Source organism: Prorops nasuta, unplaced genomic scaffold, assembly GCF_024137725.1.
Source record: "Prorops nasuta isolate Cenicafe-Biocafe unplaced genomic scaffold, Cenicafe_Pnas_1.2 PNAS00002, whole genome shotgun sequence".
Lineage (NCBI taxonomy): Eukaryota > Metazoa > Arthropoda > Insecta > Hymenoptera > Bethylidae > Prorops > Prorops nasuta.
Window position 1 is genome coordinate 4,968,833 of NW_027116799.1, and position 15,078 is coordinate 4,983,910.

Here is a 15,078-nt window from a genome sequence, read left to right on the forward strand (position 1 = left end):
TTACAATAAATATTCGTGTATGTTTACCATTATACATATAGATTCTATCATTTGAAACGCAACAAAGCGTTTCTTTAAGAAAAATTGTATACTTATTTACTCTAGTAACTAGCAAACAGTTAATAATTTTACATAAAATCTTAATGAATAAAATGGTAAGAAGTTTTCAAAAGGTCCTTTGCAAAGGTTTAACTGCACACTTATATATAGTTTGTTAGACATAAACATCCTTTGGCCGGTATCTTTGCTCTGGGCCGTTTAAGTGCAGAACCCTGTATAATATATTTTTGAGAAACGTTTGTCCTTTCACGAGCGGCAAAGAAACATGATAAAATTTCTATTTTAAGGATCAATATTGTTTTCCATGGATCTATATAGTAGGGAACCTACTGGTTTCCATGGTCCAGTGTGCCACTGGGGACAGTCGAGGTCCTTGTTGCAAGGCTGAGTGTCTGATCCTTTCGGTCCTAGCTTCTCGAGACACTGAGAATCATCGACTACTGTTGGGATTCCCCCTGAGACGATCTGCTCGCATTTGATCTGTCTTGTCTGTTCGCCTCCCTCGCCGCATTGTTTGCTGCAAGGACCCCACTCACCCTCAACCCACTCAGGTGGACACGGCTCACTGCTGCAAATTTGTGTATCGGCTGGCTCCAATTGCGGGTCGCAGAGGCTCTCATCTACGGGGGTGCTGTCTCGTCTTCGTACGCAAGCCACTCGACGAGATTGATAACCTACAATATCAGATAGTTGATCAATCGTTCCTTATAGTATACTTCCGTATATATATATATAGAGAGAGATATAGAGAGAGATGGGCAATAATTTTAGAGAAAATCGATCTTTAGCCCAGGCTGTAATAATTGATGCACAGCTTTCGAAATGTATGTTTCTGTGAGACGGTATATATATATATATATATATATATATATAGGAATGTGTAGCACTGGTGAGCTGTATTATTCACAGTACCTCCTCCGCAGGTCGCACTGCAGCCGGAGAACTCGTCGGTTACCCAGGTGTAACTATCCGGATCGTGTTGCTGGGAGAACCTCTTTGGTATGCTGTATTCGTAATGCACTCCGACGTTATGGTCCTGGTACAGCAGCTTTAACGAGAAACGACGGTTTTCCGCGTTGAGTGGAAAATAAGTTTAAGCTGCACCCGGACGGGATCGATAATTCGTAAACGTAAAATTTCATACCACAATGTAAATTGGCTGGTTCGTCGGTCCTAGAGCTGTTATAGTGTCTGGGGCGGAGAATCCTTGTGGGTCCCTGGAATAGTGGAATATCGTCCCGGCGAATCGCAAACTTCGCGGAAAGTCTATCCTCCAGTTCCCGTTGAGATAATAGTGGCCCGATGTGTTTCGTACAGCTAAGGAAACGAGGGAACGATTCAAAACTTTTCTCACTCACCGAACGTTAGTCGGCTCGAAACTTTCAAACCTGTTACGCTATTTTTATCCCCTTATTTTTTACATTAATATTCTACTGACCCAGATAATTGTTCGACGGTTGGATTTCCTTGACGACGATGTTCGTAGCGCCCTCGGGTATCAGCAAAGCGTCGATGTAGCCTGAAATCGTTCGTGGAAATGATGGAGGAAAATGAGTTTTTTGCGCGAGATTAAGGGTGGAGAGAGAGAGAGAGAGAGAGAGAGAGAGAGAGAGAGAGAGAGATTTGGAAGGGAGGGAAACGTACCAGCTTGCAAGTCGTCCGTGTCGAACAGTCCTTTGACAGTGTTGCAGTCGGAGCCGTCACCACCACATTCCCTGCAAGCGTCTTCTCTGGCATCACTGCCCAGCATCATGTCACATCCAACGTGCTGCAAACATAGCGCGCGTGGCATTATTAATCGATGGAGAACAATCCAAACAGCGATTACAACTACATTGGAAAATCTATCCAGTGCTCACTCCTCACCCTGCATCTGCCCTCGACGCACACGTCGTTTTTCTCTAGGTCGCACAGGGTCCCGTCGACAACGCTCGTTTTGTGCCTGTAGAAAAATCTCTCCCCGCGGGGCATGCAATTCAACTCACACTTATTCGGTCCTCCCGTGTATGGAATCCAACTGCAACAATCCAATCGAACTATTCAATGGAAAACCGTGCAAAAGGAGAAACTTATCTTCCACCATTTATTATAGCTGCATGACACCTCGATGAAATCATTAAATACTTTATTCAAAAATATTATTCTAAATGTATACTTATTGTTCTTCGACTCACTCGTAGTAAATCCCTTCGAACGGCACACGGTTGAACTCGGCGCATTGCTCGGCCCTGAAATCCTTCGCGTCGCCAGGACATTCCTAAAAATGTAAAAATACAGAGCATATATAAATTTTAAGAATTGTCATTTCCAAAGGGCAAGCTTAATATTCGTTGCTTCATCGCGAAAGAGCTCGCGAATTATAAATCCTTAAAGACCCGGAAGCGAAAGCTCGATACAAGCTGGTACAAGTGGGGCCGTGGGACTGCACTGGGCTCCACGTCGAAAATTCAATTGTGCACTTCTCCTATTTTTCGTTCTGAAGTACACTATACTTTGTAACCGAGTTGAACGGATCTCTCGTAAATTCACTCGTGATTCTTCTGTACTTCCTAAAAATGAAGCTTTCCGAATATCTGTTTTTTGCAAAGACCTTGCAGGTATATATGGCATGGTTCGAGGATTTTTATCGAATTTTTCAGGATAGTTCGGGATGAGTCAGTCGATGAAAAGTGGCAGTGGTCGCGAAAAAAGAGAACAAGGGGCGAGTCCCGCGGGACCGGTACCACGCACGAAGATCTCGTTGGATTTATGATGGGAGATTTCTTACGTGTGGAACGGAAGGCCGGGAGAATGGGTCAGCGGAATCGCAACTCGAAAAGCAACAGCCATGACGAATGCCACGATCCAACCAAGTACCGAGCCTTGAGATATGCAATACATCCTTCCCTTCCATCGTCATTTCCGCAGCTCACTATAAATCCCCCAATATGTCACTCGCGACCATTTGCTCCACGATTTATTAATATAAAGCCCCCTCTACTCCAACATTTCACTTCTATATTATGAAATATTCATCCGCTTCTCAGTTTACTCTAAACACGTTACGTGTCCGCAGACAGACATACATACATCTAGGTTGCAGTGTCCCCTCGTAATGTCCATTTCAAACGAGACACGATTGTTCGAATAAGAGAGATAATGATCCTGTGCATGGAATATATAGCTTTTGTTAAAGGATTGCAAGAGTTTTGATTGTCCACCAAGGGAAATAAGATTTAACGCGGATTCAAGGTACCTATATATATTTTATTGGATGGAGAAAACAAATGGATGGGGATTCGGGTAATATTTTCATTGGGAACTACCGACCGATAGATCCCTGGATGAGAATAAAAATGCACAGCGGGCCTATAACTGCGCACGTGGGCAGGGTGCCGTCTCGAATGCTACGTCGTCTTTACGGACGTTTATTTAAATCTATCGCGTCCTACGGGAGGTGTCCTGGGGCCAATAGATTATGCTTCATGCTTCCTTGATAACCGGCTTGGACCATAGCCTGGAAGAGCCATTCGTTTCTCCTACAGGAAGATGTAATTTACCCTCGAGCTCTGTTACAATATTCGCAATGGGCATAAGTGAATGAAAAAAAAAAAACATATATTTTCACCCTCCAATTTTTAATTAAAGCAGTATTTATCCACTGCGCGAAATTTTCACCTATTTTTGCAACTGGTTCTCTTCTTTTAATTACGAGACTATTATTATCATTTTTTACATACAGAAATAGTAGTTACATTCTTATATACATATATATATAATAGTTTATTATTATCAACGAAATAAGGGAGTTTATAGATGCTTCTTGACTCGAGTCAGAAAAGTCTGTGGTCCGGCACATTTGCATTGAATTAGGTACAAAGGAAGTCTATTTCAATTCAAGTCTGGCCCACCCACCCAGAGAGATACGATCGATTTTCGTTTTTCTTCCAATGGCCTGCATCTGTAATGGGAGTAAACGTGCATTCTTTGCCAAAGAATAAAGCTGTCCGAATTAAATTTAACATTTTATCAAAATCTACTAAGCCCCTCGTAATTAGCGTTACCTTTAATTAAAGGCTTTGCCAATACTTTTTTATCTCTTTTTTATTATCTCACTCGTCCCATTGCTGTGTAGCTCTCTGCTGAATTTTATAGAGAGACCATGTACTTTACAATCGATTTTTTGTGAGAAATTTAACCCGAACAAATTACGGGAGCACTGCGATTGACTGTCTGCTCGTGGTTTGTTAAATTAAGGGAAATTTTTCTCACAAGATATACGCAAGGTTGGAAGAAAGTACAAGCCTAGGTTTTCCTCAGTGGCTGAGGAAATGATGGCCAGAAATTTGCGTGAAAATCCGCTAAAGTTCAATAACACTTAGCACCATGAGCTTGCGGGAAAAGTTTCGGGCTTTGCTGGTGAAAGGTTTGCAGCGATTCGATCGTAGCCAATCGTTTGACGAGCCCCAGACTTTTTCACGATGCGCTCGCTCGGAAAGCTCGAATAGGTTTTTCAGCAGCCAGCCGGATTAGCCGTGTTTCCTTTTCGACTACCAAAAAGCACCATTGCATTTAGTTTATTCGATTATCGCGTCACCCTACAAATAAATCTGATAAACACAGTTGCACTCAACTATGCCTTTCACGATTTCCAATATTTATCCCCTAAAATGATTTTATTTGCAACCCCCTGAACAAATCTATTTAAATTTTAATCGCTTTACCTCTATAAAGCCTGAATAATTAGATGAATTTTTGAATATTTCTTTTCAACGAAAATAAATTGCTCAATTTAATACTGCTTTTAATTTGAGCCAGACCATATCTGGAGTTACCCGAAATAGCCGAGGTTTATTCACAGGCAGTCAACTCGGTGATTCGGAGGTACGTTTTATTTGGCACGTCGCTTAACCAAGTTAATACGTTTAAGTTGCGTAATATCCACCGGCTACTCGTAAACCAAGTGGAGAACCACTGCCACCATGTGTCCCTACCCTTGCCCCAGTCCATTAGGAGTCATTTTGACCAAAGCCTTTACGCACTTTACTACCCCGCCAAATTTCGCTCATTGTTCATTCAAGATTTTCGACGATCTTCCGGGAACTTTAATTGTCTTCCATAAAATCGTTCGAATTGACGATAATCCAGGCAACGCGTGGTGACAACTCGCAATTTGTCTCTGTGGCAGAAAAAAGTTTCTATACGTTGCATGAGTAAGGAAAGTTTTAGGATTGGAGAATGTCCACTGGCAAGCGATAATGGGTAAAGTGGTTAAGGTGAGTGGAAGTTGCTTAAAGGGAGGGATCGTCTTCATTGGTCGCGCGTGATCTTCGGGAGTATATTCTCGTGTCGACGTACTTTTGTGCGCGGACTCAACAAATAGTAGCTGGAAAGATGGGGGTTCTATTAGCGAAGGTGTTCCAGAAGGACTCCGGCGGGTTAGGTCGGATCTCTTCGTGACTGGAGAAAATTAAATTAAAGCCGATGGGTCAAAGGTCAAGCGTGACTTAGCCGCCAGTAAAAATTGATGCTACGACTTCGATTAAAAATACCGCGATGGCTAATGGATCGTAAATGATGGATATACTCTGTAGTATATATATATATATATATCCCCCTCCGTTTCATCATTAGTAATAAACCGTCTATGCGTTACACACTTATTTGGTGATAATTGCATCGGCCTGAATGCATCGAGACAAACTGAAACTTTATTGTTTTGCGAAAGATTTGCAGAACAATATGATGCGGATAATAAAATGCTGCTGAACCGTATCAATATAAAATTGAAGCTATTCCTATGGATCGATGTGGATGTTTAGTGTAGTGTCGTCTGGTTTATGGGAATGGTTATATTTTGCTCCGCTATAAATAATAACAAATGTTTATATTAATACTGTAAAAGAATCGTAAAAGATAGGTAGGATATATTTCATTTATACTCCGGACTTTTATTTGTAATAAAACAATGTGTATACTCGTGTGAGACGGGCTTCTATCTATCTTATGAATGTTTTTTGCGTATAGTCGTAACGCATTTCTACTGGTGTATTTCTGCAGGATTCCTGGGTAAGCCATGGATGGACGTGGAACTATAAGTAGGAAGCGACTTTACGAGGTCACTGGGATTGGCTTAACGCACGGTTTTCTGAGGTAAGTTCATAGCAAACTCATACCGGTATACGAGAACGCGCGAGCCACAGAACAGATAAACAATTTCAATTATGCCAGCTGAGATATATAGTACGTGTATGTACCACCTACATCCATCAATTCAACAAACGATGCGTACCCTCTCTTACTTGCAAATGCATTAAAATCACCTCACGCTTTTTAATATCCTTACAAATTCTTCTTTATGCACAGAGATACCGACCTGGATGTTGCAGGAAAAAAACCTTCTGGATGCTCCGGTACACCTGTCAAAGCCACTTTCGCTGTAACAAATAAAAGTAGCAAATGTTATAAGAGAACTATGTACCAACTCGAAATTATAAATGAAAATGCTGTGAAATTGTTAATTATTGGAGTTGGCAAGTGTACAATTTTTGGAATTAAAAAATTTACTATGCAAGAAATTGAGGGAACCTTGGCGAGGATTAAAAAAATTTTCTTAGAACCGTGTTTTTCTGCTGTTTCTCGTCACAGCAGAAACACGGTTTTTAATTAAGTCGACTTTGCTTGGTGGATTGTCCAAAATCCTAAAAAATTACTATTCTGAAAAATAATCTACTGCTAGCTCGCAAATGAGAGAATCTCTTCGATGCTATAATTATACTCTTTTGACTTGGAAAATAAAATAATCGAAGAGGAAAAACTTGAAGGGTCCGTCAAGCATTTGGCTAAGCGAGTTTAGGCACGTAAAATACGATTCGTAAGGATTCAGAAGCACGTGACTCCACTACCGTGAATTATTCATAAATCATTGTGAGTCGTAGTGAAATTAAAATTAAAAATTTTAATAATCTTTATTATTGTATCATAAGAGAATAATTATGTTAAATATTATCGATTAATTTAATCGAATCATCGACTAAATAAATTTGCCCTTTGAAGCAATAAATCTATAAACCTTTCGTAAAACATCAATATTTGATTGATTAAAACGAATGACATGGTGCAAGATTAAAGCAAAATTAATAGATGTTTAAAAAATTAAAACATATCAGTTTCAGGAAATTTCTGTAATCACAGAGATTTAGGAAGAAACTTATGAATTATATGGTACAGAGAGATAAGTGATTCGCGTTTGCCGGAAGTTTTTCGAGGCCTCGCAGGATGGACAAAAAATTCTTCAGCCCAGATTTCTTTGGGTGAGTACGAAGAGGGGGGGGGGGGGGGGGGAGGGAAGGATGAGCAGACTCGCTAGAAGGGCGATTTAAATTTAACGGGGTGTAAAGGCCGATTAGATATAAGGACGACGTTTCTCAGCGACACGAGACGAAACTACCCGAAGGAGCTACGAAGTAGGTACAATTGAGATACTAATCAGCGGAGGATAAGCTTTATCCAATCACGATGGACACGTTCCACTTTATTGAACGTGGAAGTAGCTTCGATAGTTTTGATTAAGTCGTGCTTGCTCGAGGATGCTCGAATAATCCTCCGACCAGGTCCAATATCCTTTCTTATCATTTCCCTTTGTGCGAACCTTGCCAATCGAACAATCAAACTTTAACAAGTATCCTGTAATTATCAGCAACGTCTTCAAATTTGATCTTGGAGCAGTTTCAAAAATTGTCTATGTGTAATAAGCTGTCTCGAGATATTGTAGAAATTATTCTGCAGGGCGATAAAGAAGAAAAGGATGTTGAAGGATGCTTCGGTCTACAAGGGTTGCCAAGGGTTGGGAAATGGAGGGGTTTGAAATTACAAGAGTGTGGCTTGGTAAAAAAAGATTGATACTCACTCTATGTCGAGACACTGTCGAGTCTGATGGGCGACTCCACCACCGCAGGACCGCGAACAGGAGCTGGGAGTGGACCATGGTCCCCAGCTCCCCCTCTCGGTTTCGTCCTTGTCCAGGACGAAGCTCCCTGGTATATAACTCTCGCCGTGTTGTCGACGATGCCTTCCATGCCTTAGTCTTATATGATGCTGAAACAGAAATAGCTTGGTAAATTTATTATCCAACAGCTCGCCCTCCCCTTTCCTCGCCCTTATCACTCTCTACTCTGATCCTCGTGAAAACCTTATAGTATATACGCGAGAGCGAATATAGGTGCAAAAAGAACGTTTTGCGGACAACATTCTTCTTTCAAATATCCTCTTTTTTTTATTGCGTCGTCTTACGTGTGAATGGATAGTAAAGCCCAGCCGATAAGAAGGGTATGTATCATAGCCTTAAAAACATCGTGATAGATAACTCACGTGGATTTGTAAAATTGTTCGTGAGAAACTCAGGATGCGTGAGAGAAATAAATTATTAATACCGTTATTGCATATTGTTACTTTATTGAAATTTTACAACCGAGTCTGTTAAATTTTGCGAGAACAATAAATTGTTGAATATCGAGCAGAGAATTTGCCACGAGTTGACGAAGGGGTTAAGGTTTTCGGACACGATTACGAGATGGCCCGTTAGTAACACGCGTTGCAAGGATGCTGGAACATGGCACCGTTAACACAAGGACCTGTATGTACATATACATATATGTGTCTGCTGGTAGGAGATAGGGTGGACGATTATTTTACTGAAAGCCACGCATGCACTTTACAAGTAGCAAATGCAAACGACTCTGGACACCTGCCATTAGTATGTGCTACGAACATTTTCTAGACCGTTTTCACTTATACAGCATTCGACTTTATAAGAAAAAGCATTTTAATATAATAGCATCTTAAAAATTACTGTTGTATTTATAGCAAGAAAATTTGTAGACAAAACTCTGTGTTTGTGAATCAGATAAACATCAATAATATATTTCTGGAGGAAGGATGATTTTGTCCAATTAATTGGGTCATGTGAATGTATATGTAACTTTTGAACAGACCAATCGTGTCAAAGGGTTCGCTGGTGGTTCGTTTGTTCGCTCAGTTATCGGCAATTGCTTGGTACTTTAAAGGTGGAAAACGAAACTCGTGCTCGTTTCCAGCGTTAAAGTTCAATTATCGATGTTTGTCAAAAAAGCGTTGCTATATTTATTCAACGCTTACAGGGAAACCGATGCTGATGCTTTTAGGCTCTAATGGCTCGATGGAATTATTCGTAACTGCGACTTGGCTTAATTGTAACAATCGTTCGCCGTTGGTTATACAATATTCCACGGTTTATTCACGGGTGTATTTTAAATGATCGTCTCTGAGAGAAGTTTATTGCCTGGCGGAATACAATCGCAATTATATTGTCTCTTGCGTAATTCGGACATTCGTTTTCCAAACACCCCCGCGTAGCATTCAAGAGCAGCCAGTCAAGTCCAGCCAAGTTTCGTTTCCCTTTTCCGTAGACCTGTTGCTTTATGGAATTGCGAATATAGCGCGCAGTGATTAATGGCGGTGACTATAGAATTACGTAACATTACGGGGGATGAAAACCAGTTTATACATTTCGCCCACGAATAGCAGCAGCTACTTTGTACCTAAATAATTAACAAGGAAAAAGCTGGCTCCACGTGTCTATTTTAATTGTAACGCATTCAACAAAAGCCAAATTTATGAAATTTCTCGTTCCTCGCTTGTTGCGACCAGTAACAAAAGTCTCATAATTAAAGATATATGCGTGTACATATATATATATATATATATATGCATAGGATAGTTGGAACGAGGTAGAGAAATAATGACGGTCGTTAGTCAAATGAGGCCGGTGCATTCGTGAATTAAACTCTTTCTCACGAAAGGACCATAAACTATCCTCCAGTCAGCAGCTTAGACCACAGCTATAGATAGAGGGCAGGGAGGCAAAACTCGCCAACTCGGGTAGCACGGTGCGCGCACTGCCAGTGCTCTGGCACGCGGCGAAAGTTTCGCGAGATTTCTTGCCCCTGTGCAGGCTGTTTTATAGCTCTGCCATATTGCTTAGGCGCGATATTATTGGCGCAGATGTGTCGCGAAAAAATCTAGAAAACCGTCGTGTTCAGTTTTTTTATCACACGGAAATGCACATATGAGTCCATGTGCAGGCTAGACCAGTTGGTGTCTCCCACGCTTCATTAAAAATCAACGCAGCTGCTGGCGAGAGCCAAAGTAGAAGCACATCCACTCTCTGGATTCCATCCAAGCTTTATAGCTCATTAAAGGTCGATAAAACAACTTCTTCGCTCCCCTTTTTCCACCCCCGTCAACTCCAAAATCCCTCCGGCCCCGGCTTTGACAAAAACTGATGAGGGATGGACGCTCGAGCATCCAGGAAAATTAACACACACACACACACCCACCGGCGCTTTTTTCTACCGCTCCTAAACATTCCTCTACTGCCCGGATTTTTAACGAACGATATATTCATCGATGGATCGCAAAATGTTACACGCTATTCTTATATTCTCGCTGGGGTCATTCGTTTAGGGGTTGATGGATTTAATGCTTGGTTTACATGACGCTCGCGTTATGGCTCCCCTTGCGGGAGACCAGACGGCAAAAAACAGTGAAAAAGCTTTGAAGCTCGATAGAGTCCGTAGCTGTTTCTCTAATTACATCTGCCGCGCACTCGTCTAACGTAAATCGCATTTGTTCCGCGTGACATCGTCGACTTTAATGACGGGGGGCGGCTTAATGACGCCCGTCGATTAAAGACCACCCCCCTCCACGCTGCAGCTTTCAACCACTTTTCCTCATCCCCAATCTTCTAGCACCCAGCGACCTGCTTAACCGTCTAATTAAGGAACGCGAATCCAATTAATTCCTCACTTTCCACACCGAACATTTCAACTTTTCCTGGTTAATTACCAAATTTCATCCGAGCCCCTTTATTTTCCACGAATTCACCCTGACACTATCCATCTTTGACCCTGATCTCAACTTCGATCTGGATCTTCTTTACATCGAACATTCGAAAATCTTCCCTCCTCGTGGAGGTACAATTATATAAATAATTTCTCTTCTCCATTCGAACGATTGACTCTTATTATCCAGCGTTCGTCACTGAAATTCGCTGAAAAAACCCCAGCCTAATTCCCACAGTGATCTGCAATGTCTCTTCCCCTCTCTCTCTCTCTCTCTCTCTCTCTCTCGAGAGAGAGAGAGAGAGAGAGAGAGAGAGAGAGAGGGAGAGTTATCGCCATAAATCATAGAATTAAACAGCGTCTTTAAGCGGTGACTAACCGAGCCACTTCAAGCAGCTGCAACATCGAATATTCTTACGGTTTGGGAGAGGATCGAGTTCTCGGCTACCGCCTAGTTTTCAACTACGAATTATACAAAATGGAATTGTACCGAGAAAACTAATACGGAGTCTTCTGATCATTATTATATCGTGTAATTTAAAAAATAATTCAGGATTATTACTTTCCAGTTAAATATTATTACAGAGTACGAGAGTTGATCCAGGCAAATTAGAGAGCTATTCTTGGCAAGCACGAGAACGCTTTTAATTCTAGATTTCCCGGATAAAGATTGAGCAGTGTGCGCGATGACCCTTCGTTAACAGTGCAATTCCGCAAATCTTTGAGCAGCGCGAGACTTGAGACACAAAGCAGTCTGAATCATTGAAGTTAACGATATAATTCCGCGGTACGACTATAGGACCACACCGTGTCCTCACGCGTTTAACTTTTTTTTCCACTATCGTCGAGGGAATCGCGTGCCATGAAGAAATTGACGTCGGTCGTTTAGCGGTCTGATCGTTGCATCTCGCTTCTTTATTATTACGTATCCTTGCATCGTCATCGCTGGACCTTTTCGCAATTCGAAGATTCACAAGGCTATTTAGCGTGTACACACATAGATACAACGAAACGATTCATTTATGCTAATTCCTGGCAGTCGCGTGACGAGGAAGTGCAGTGACCTTGGTCGAAACTTGAAAAATCTTTAGGAGGAGCTTGACAACTCGAGAGGAGATCTGATATGATTTATTAGCATTTGAAAATTTAATGAAAAAGTGAAAGATGCGCCTCGTACCGAGCGCATCGATCCTTCTGGCGATTAACCGTGGTATTGGCTCCAGTTACGCGACTGTCGCAGTGAGATATGAAACGTAACCTGTTAACAGTGAAACGTAATCCGATACTACGGGTCAGTCATCCGTACAGCGGCTTTCTCTGGCCGATCCAATGACCCTTTAGTAAGCCGACAAGTGTTGAGACTATACTAATTGAAACAATCATAAATCTACATTTAATTGTAAGCTACTTTTACAGACAGCTAGCTTCATGGCAATGAAAAACTTTTAAAAACATTCATACCTCTAGGTTTAAAACTATTTCAATAATTACTTGAAAATTTTTCAATTAAAAATCTCCGATAAGCCACAACTTTTTATCAGTAAAATGGCTAAAAACTGCTTCAGCAAAATTCAATACTGTATCGGCTTAAGTTAAGGATTTTGTGTGATTTCATATAGAGGAATAATGGCTCGGGCTTATTAAAATCGATTGTCCGTGGGCATTTATCACCGTTTGAGCATATTTGAAAAATTTCATTTAGATAAGCTTCGGATCTGGAAGCCCGCTAAAGATTCCAATTCCAGATATGGTCGTGGAAAATGCGCGGATCAGTTGGGCCGGAGCTTGCGAGATGTTAACGTGCGACGATGCATCGTATTAGAAAATGTTTGGGAGTAACTAGATATATGGCTGCTGCAACGTGTGGTCCGACTGTATTATTATTGTGAAACTTTGTAGGTGCTAACGAAATTATTTTATAATAGTCCTTCTGATTGCCCGAGGGGTATTTGCTTGAATTTGCTAAGTCGCGCGAGCCGGAGATGACGATGCAATTTGACGGTCGCAGAATGCTCCGTGAAATTGCGTGGTGAACCGTTAATCAAATGGTTCAGAGAACCCCGCGGAGGTCGGATGAACCATCAACACCCGCCAGGCCTCGCTTTCCCTGAAATAATTCTCATGCATCGCGTTTTTTCTTTTTACATATATATATATATATATGTATATGCGTATATTCGAAAATAACGAATTCTTTATGAATTTTATAATGGAAAACTCATTTTTCCGTAGTATATAATTATAGCGTAAATTATAACTATCGAATTATTCGCACTATACGATTCCTGATTATGCGAGATAATTTACGATATATAAAGGCAAAAGAGAGCTTTGACTTTTAAACCGATTCGAAAACGATTTAAATGCGATTTCTGGCTGGAAATAATATTTCGCTGGATTAAAGTAGGGATTATATTTGCTTCTCGCAGTTTGACCAACAGCGCAGTTAATAATTTAGTGCGCGGAAATTAATATACAATTATGCATCCAAGGGGGAGGCTCGTGTGAATTAAACGAATAAATTGATTCGTCGGATAAAAGGCTTGATTCTCGTAATTGAATGGAACACAGATCGAATCTGTCCACAAGATTAATGGTTAATAACATCGGTTTTCCGAGTAACGGGGGAAACGGTTTGCAATTTCGCTGGTAATAAGCCCATCGTGCCTCGTTTATGGTCATAATTAGCTCGCCTGCGGCTGAGCCATGAAAAAATTCGCCTTTCTCACGTCTAATCCAATGCTTTGAATAATAATGCTGAGAAATCTCCTTAAGAAATAAAGTAAATTACTCGAGACAAATATTCCATGTTAATTTTGGATAACTCTTGTTGAAATTTTACGATTTCTCAGTCGTTAAAGGAAAGCGATAAATTTCTTGGAATATATGGGTGCAATAAACGATTGTAAAAATGTATAATCCAGCGCGGCGGAGGCTGTGGGGAGAATGGAAAGGGAAAGTTCAAGGTCCAAGGACGTGGCGGTTAACACTGTGAGGAACTGAGTAATGCGATCCCTTGTAAGGTGTTCCATATATTGGTGTAGGGGGTAAGCGTGCAGCTCACGAGCACACGTGCACGTGCAAAATTGTTTTGGCAAACGAGATTATCGCGAATTCTCTTATCTCCATCAGCTTCCCAGCTCTTTATCCATTTTTCTCCTCCCATCGCATCTCCCCATCTTTCTTACCTCATTAATAAATTTTCTTCACGAGCGTCCTTTTTTCTCACAGATAATCTTCATATATGTCTTGTTGAGCAAGCACGCATATATATATATATATATATATATATATTTACGAATCCACGTTGCTTTTGACTCGATTTCACAAATATATACTAACACTTCTGTCCAAGATGATTAATTGCCAATGTAATATACATATAGTACGACTCGTATTATCAAAACTTTCCTAAACAAACGTAAATTCCTGATCGAATATTAAATTCGTTAACCGCGATAAATTACCAGTAAAAAATCTCTTTGCGCCTTTTTTCAGGACTTTTATTAATTTCTTAAATCAATTCATACTCACATATCTGGCAAGCGTGTCTGGTATACAAGTAGCTAAAATTAAGATGAGCAGCCCCAACGACCTGGAAAAAGAACGAAATTCGAATTATTACAGGTATCTGTCACTTGTACTGAAAAAACAGTGCCGAAAAATATTCTTTAAAATGAAATGGGGAATTTTTTGTTTTTTGTTTGGTAATTGTTTGGGAGGTCGTTGTAGAACCCGAGAGTGTGGTAACGCAATTAGTGGGTGTGAAAGTTTAGCGAGGGAAACGTTGACCCACACATTGGCGTCGATGATTGTTACGAACGAAACGAGTTTCAGCGCAAAGTGGTTGTCCGGCTCGTTGCATCAGCATGGATGGACAGTTATGCATTAGGCGTAGCTGTAGGGTAGGAAGGCTCGTTATTTGTACCTGACGAAAGTGCATATCCAATATCGTACGCTCGCGGTCTTGGAAGATACCGAGTGTTCCCATCCTACAGTCACTATACTCAATATATATAGTTAACTCTACCACACATGTCTCTTCGCGTCTGCCTAACCAATTAAACGTCGCTAATCATTTAACCACGGCGCAATGAACATTAATTAATCTCAATTGATTCCGAGTCATTTCGTTAAACCCATTCTATGAACTATAGCA

General features: G+C 40.9%; 1 protein-coding gene across 3 annotated transcripts in view; it reads right to left on the reverse strand.

Annotated features, from left to right (window-relative positions):
* The window catches only part of Ppn (Papilin), a 69,761-nt gene that overhangs the window by 13,673 nt on the left and 41,010 nt on the right, over positions 1 to 15,078 (reverse strand). For all 3 annotated transcript variants that reach the window (XM_066729539.1, XM_066729545.1, XM_066729533.1), the window contains exons 2-11: positions 14,454 to 14,514; positions 7,949 to 8,136; positions 6,416 to 6,476; positions 2,235 to 2,317; positions 1,927 to 2,077; positions 1,705 to 1,828; positions 1,499 to 1,579; positions 1,205 to 1,377; positions 973 to 1,108; positions 391 to 734 (exon numbers count right to left, since the gene is read on the reverse strand). In XM_066729539.1, the coding sequence (XP_066585636.1) occupies positions 391 to 734; positions 973 to 1,108; positions 1,205 to 1,377; positions 1,499 to 1,579; positions 1,705 to 1,828; positions 1,927 to 2,077; positions 2,235 to 2,317; positions 6,416 to 6,476; positions 7,949 to 8,136; positions 14,454 to 14,514 (1,402 nt within the window). The remainder of the gene's footprint in view (positions 1 to 390; positions 735 to 972; positions 1,109 to 1,204; positions 1,378 to 1,498; positions 1,580 to 1,704; positions 1,829 to 1,926; positions 2,078 to 2,234; positions 2,318 to 6,415; positions 6,477 to 7,948; positions 8,137 to 14,453; positions 14,515 to 15,078) is intronic.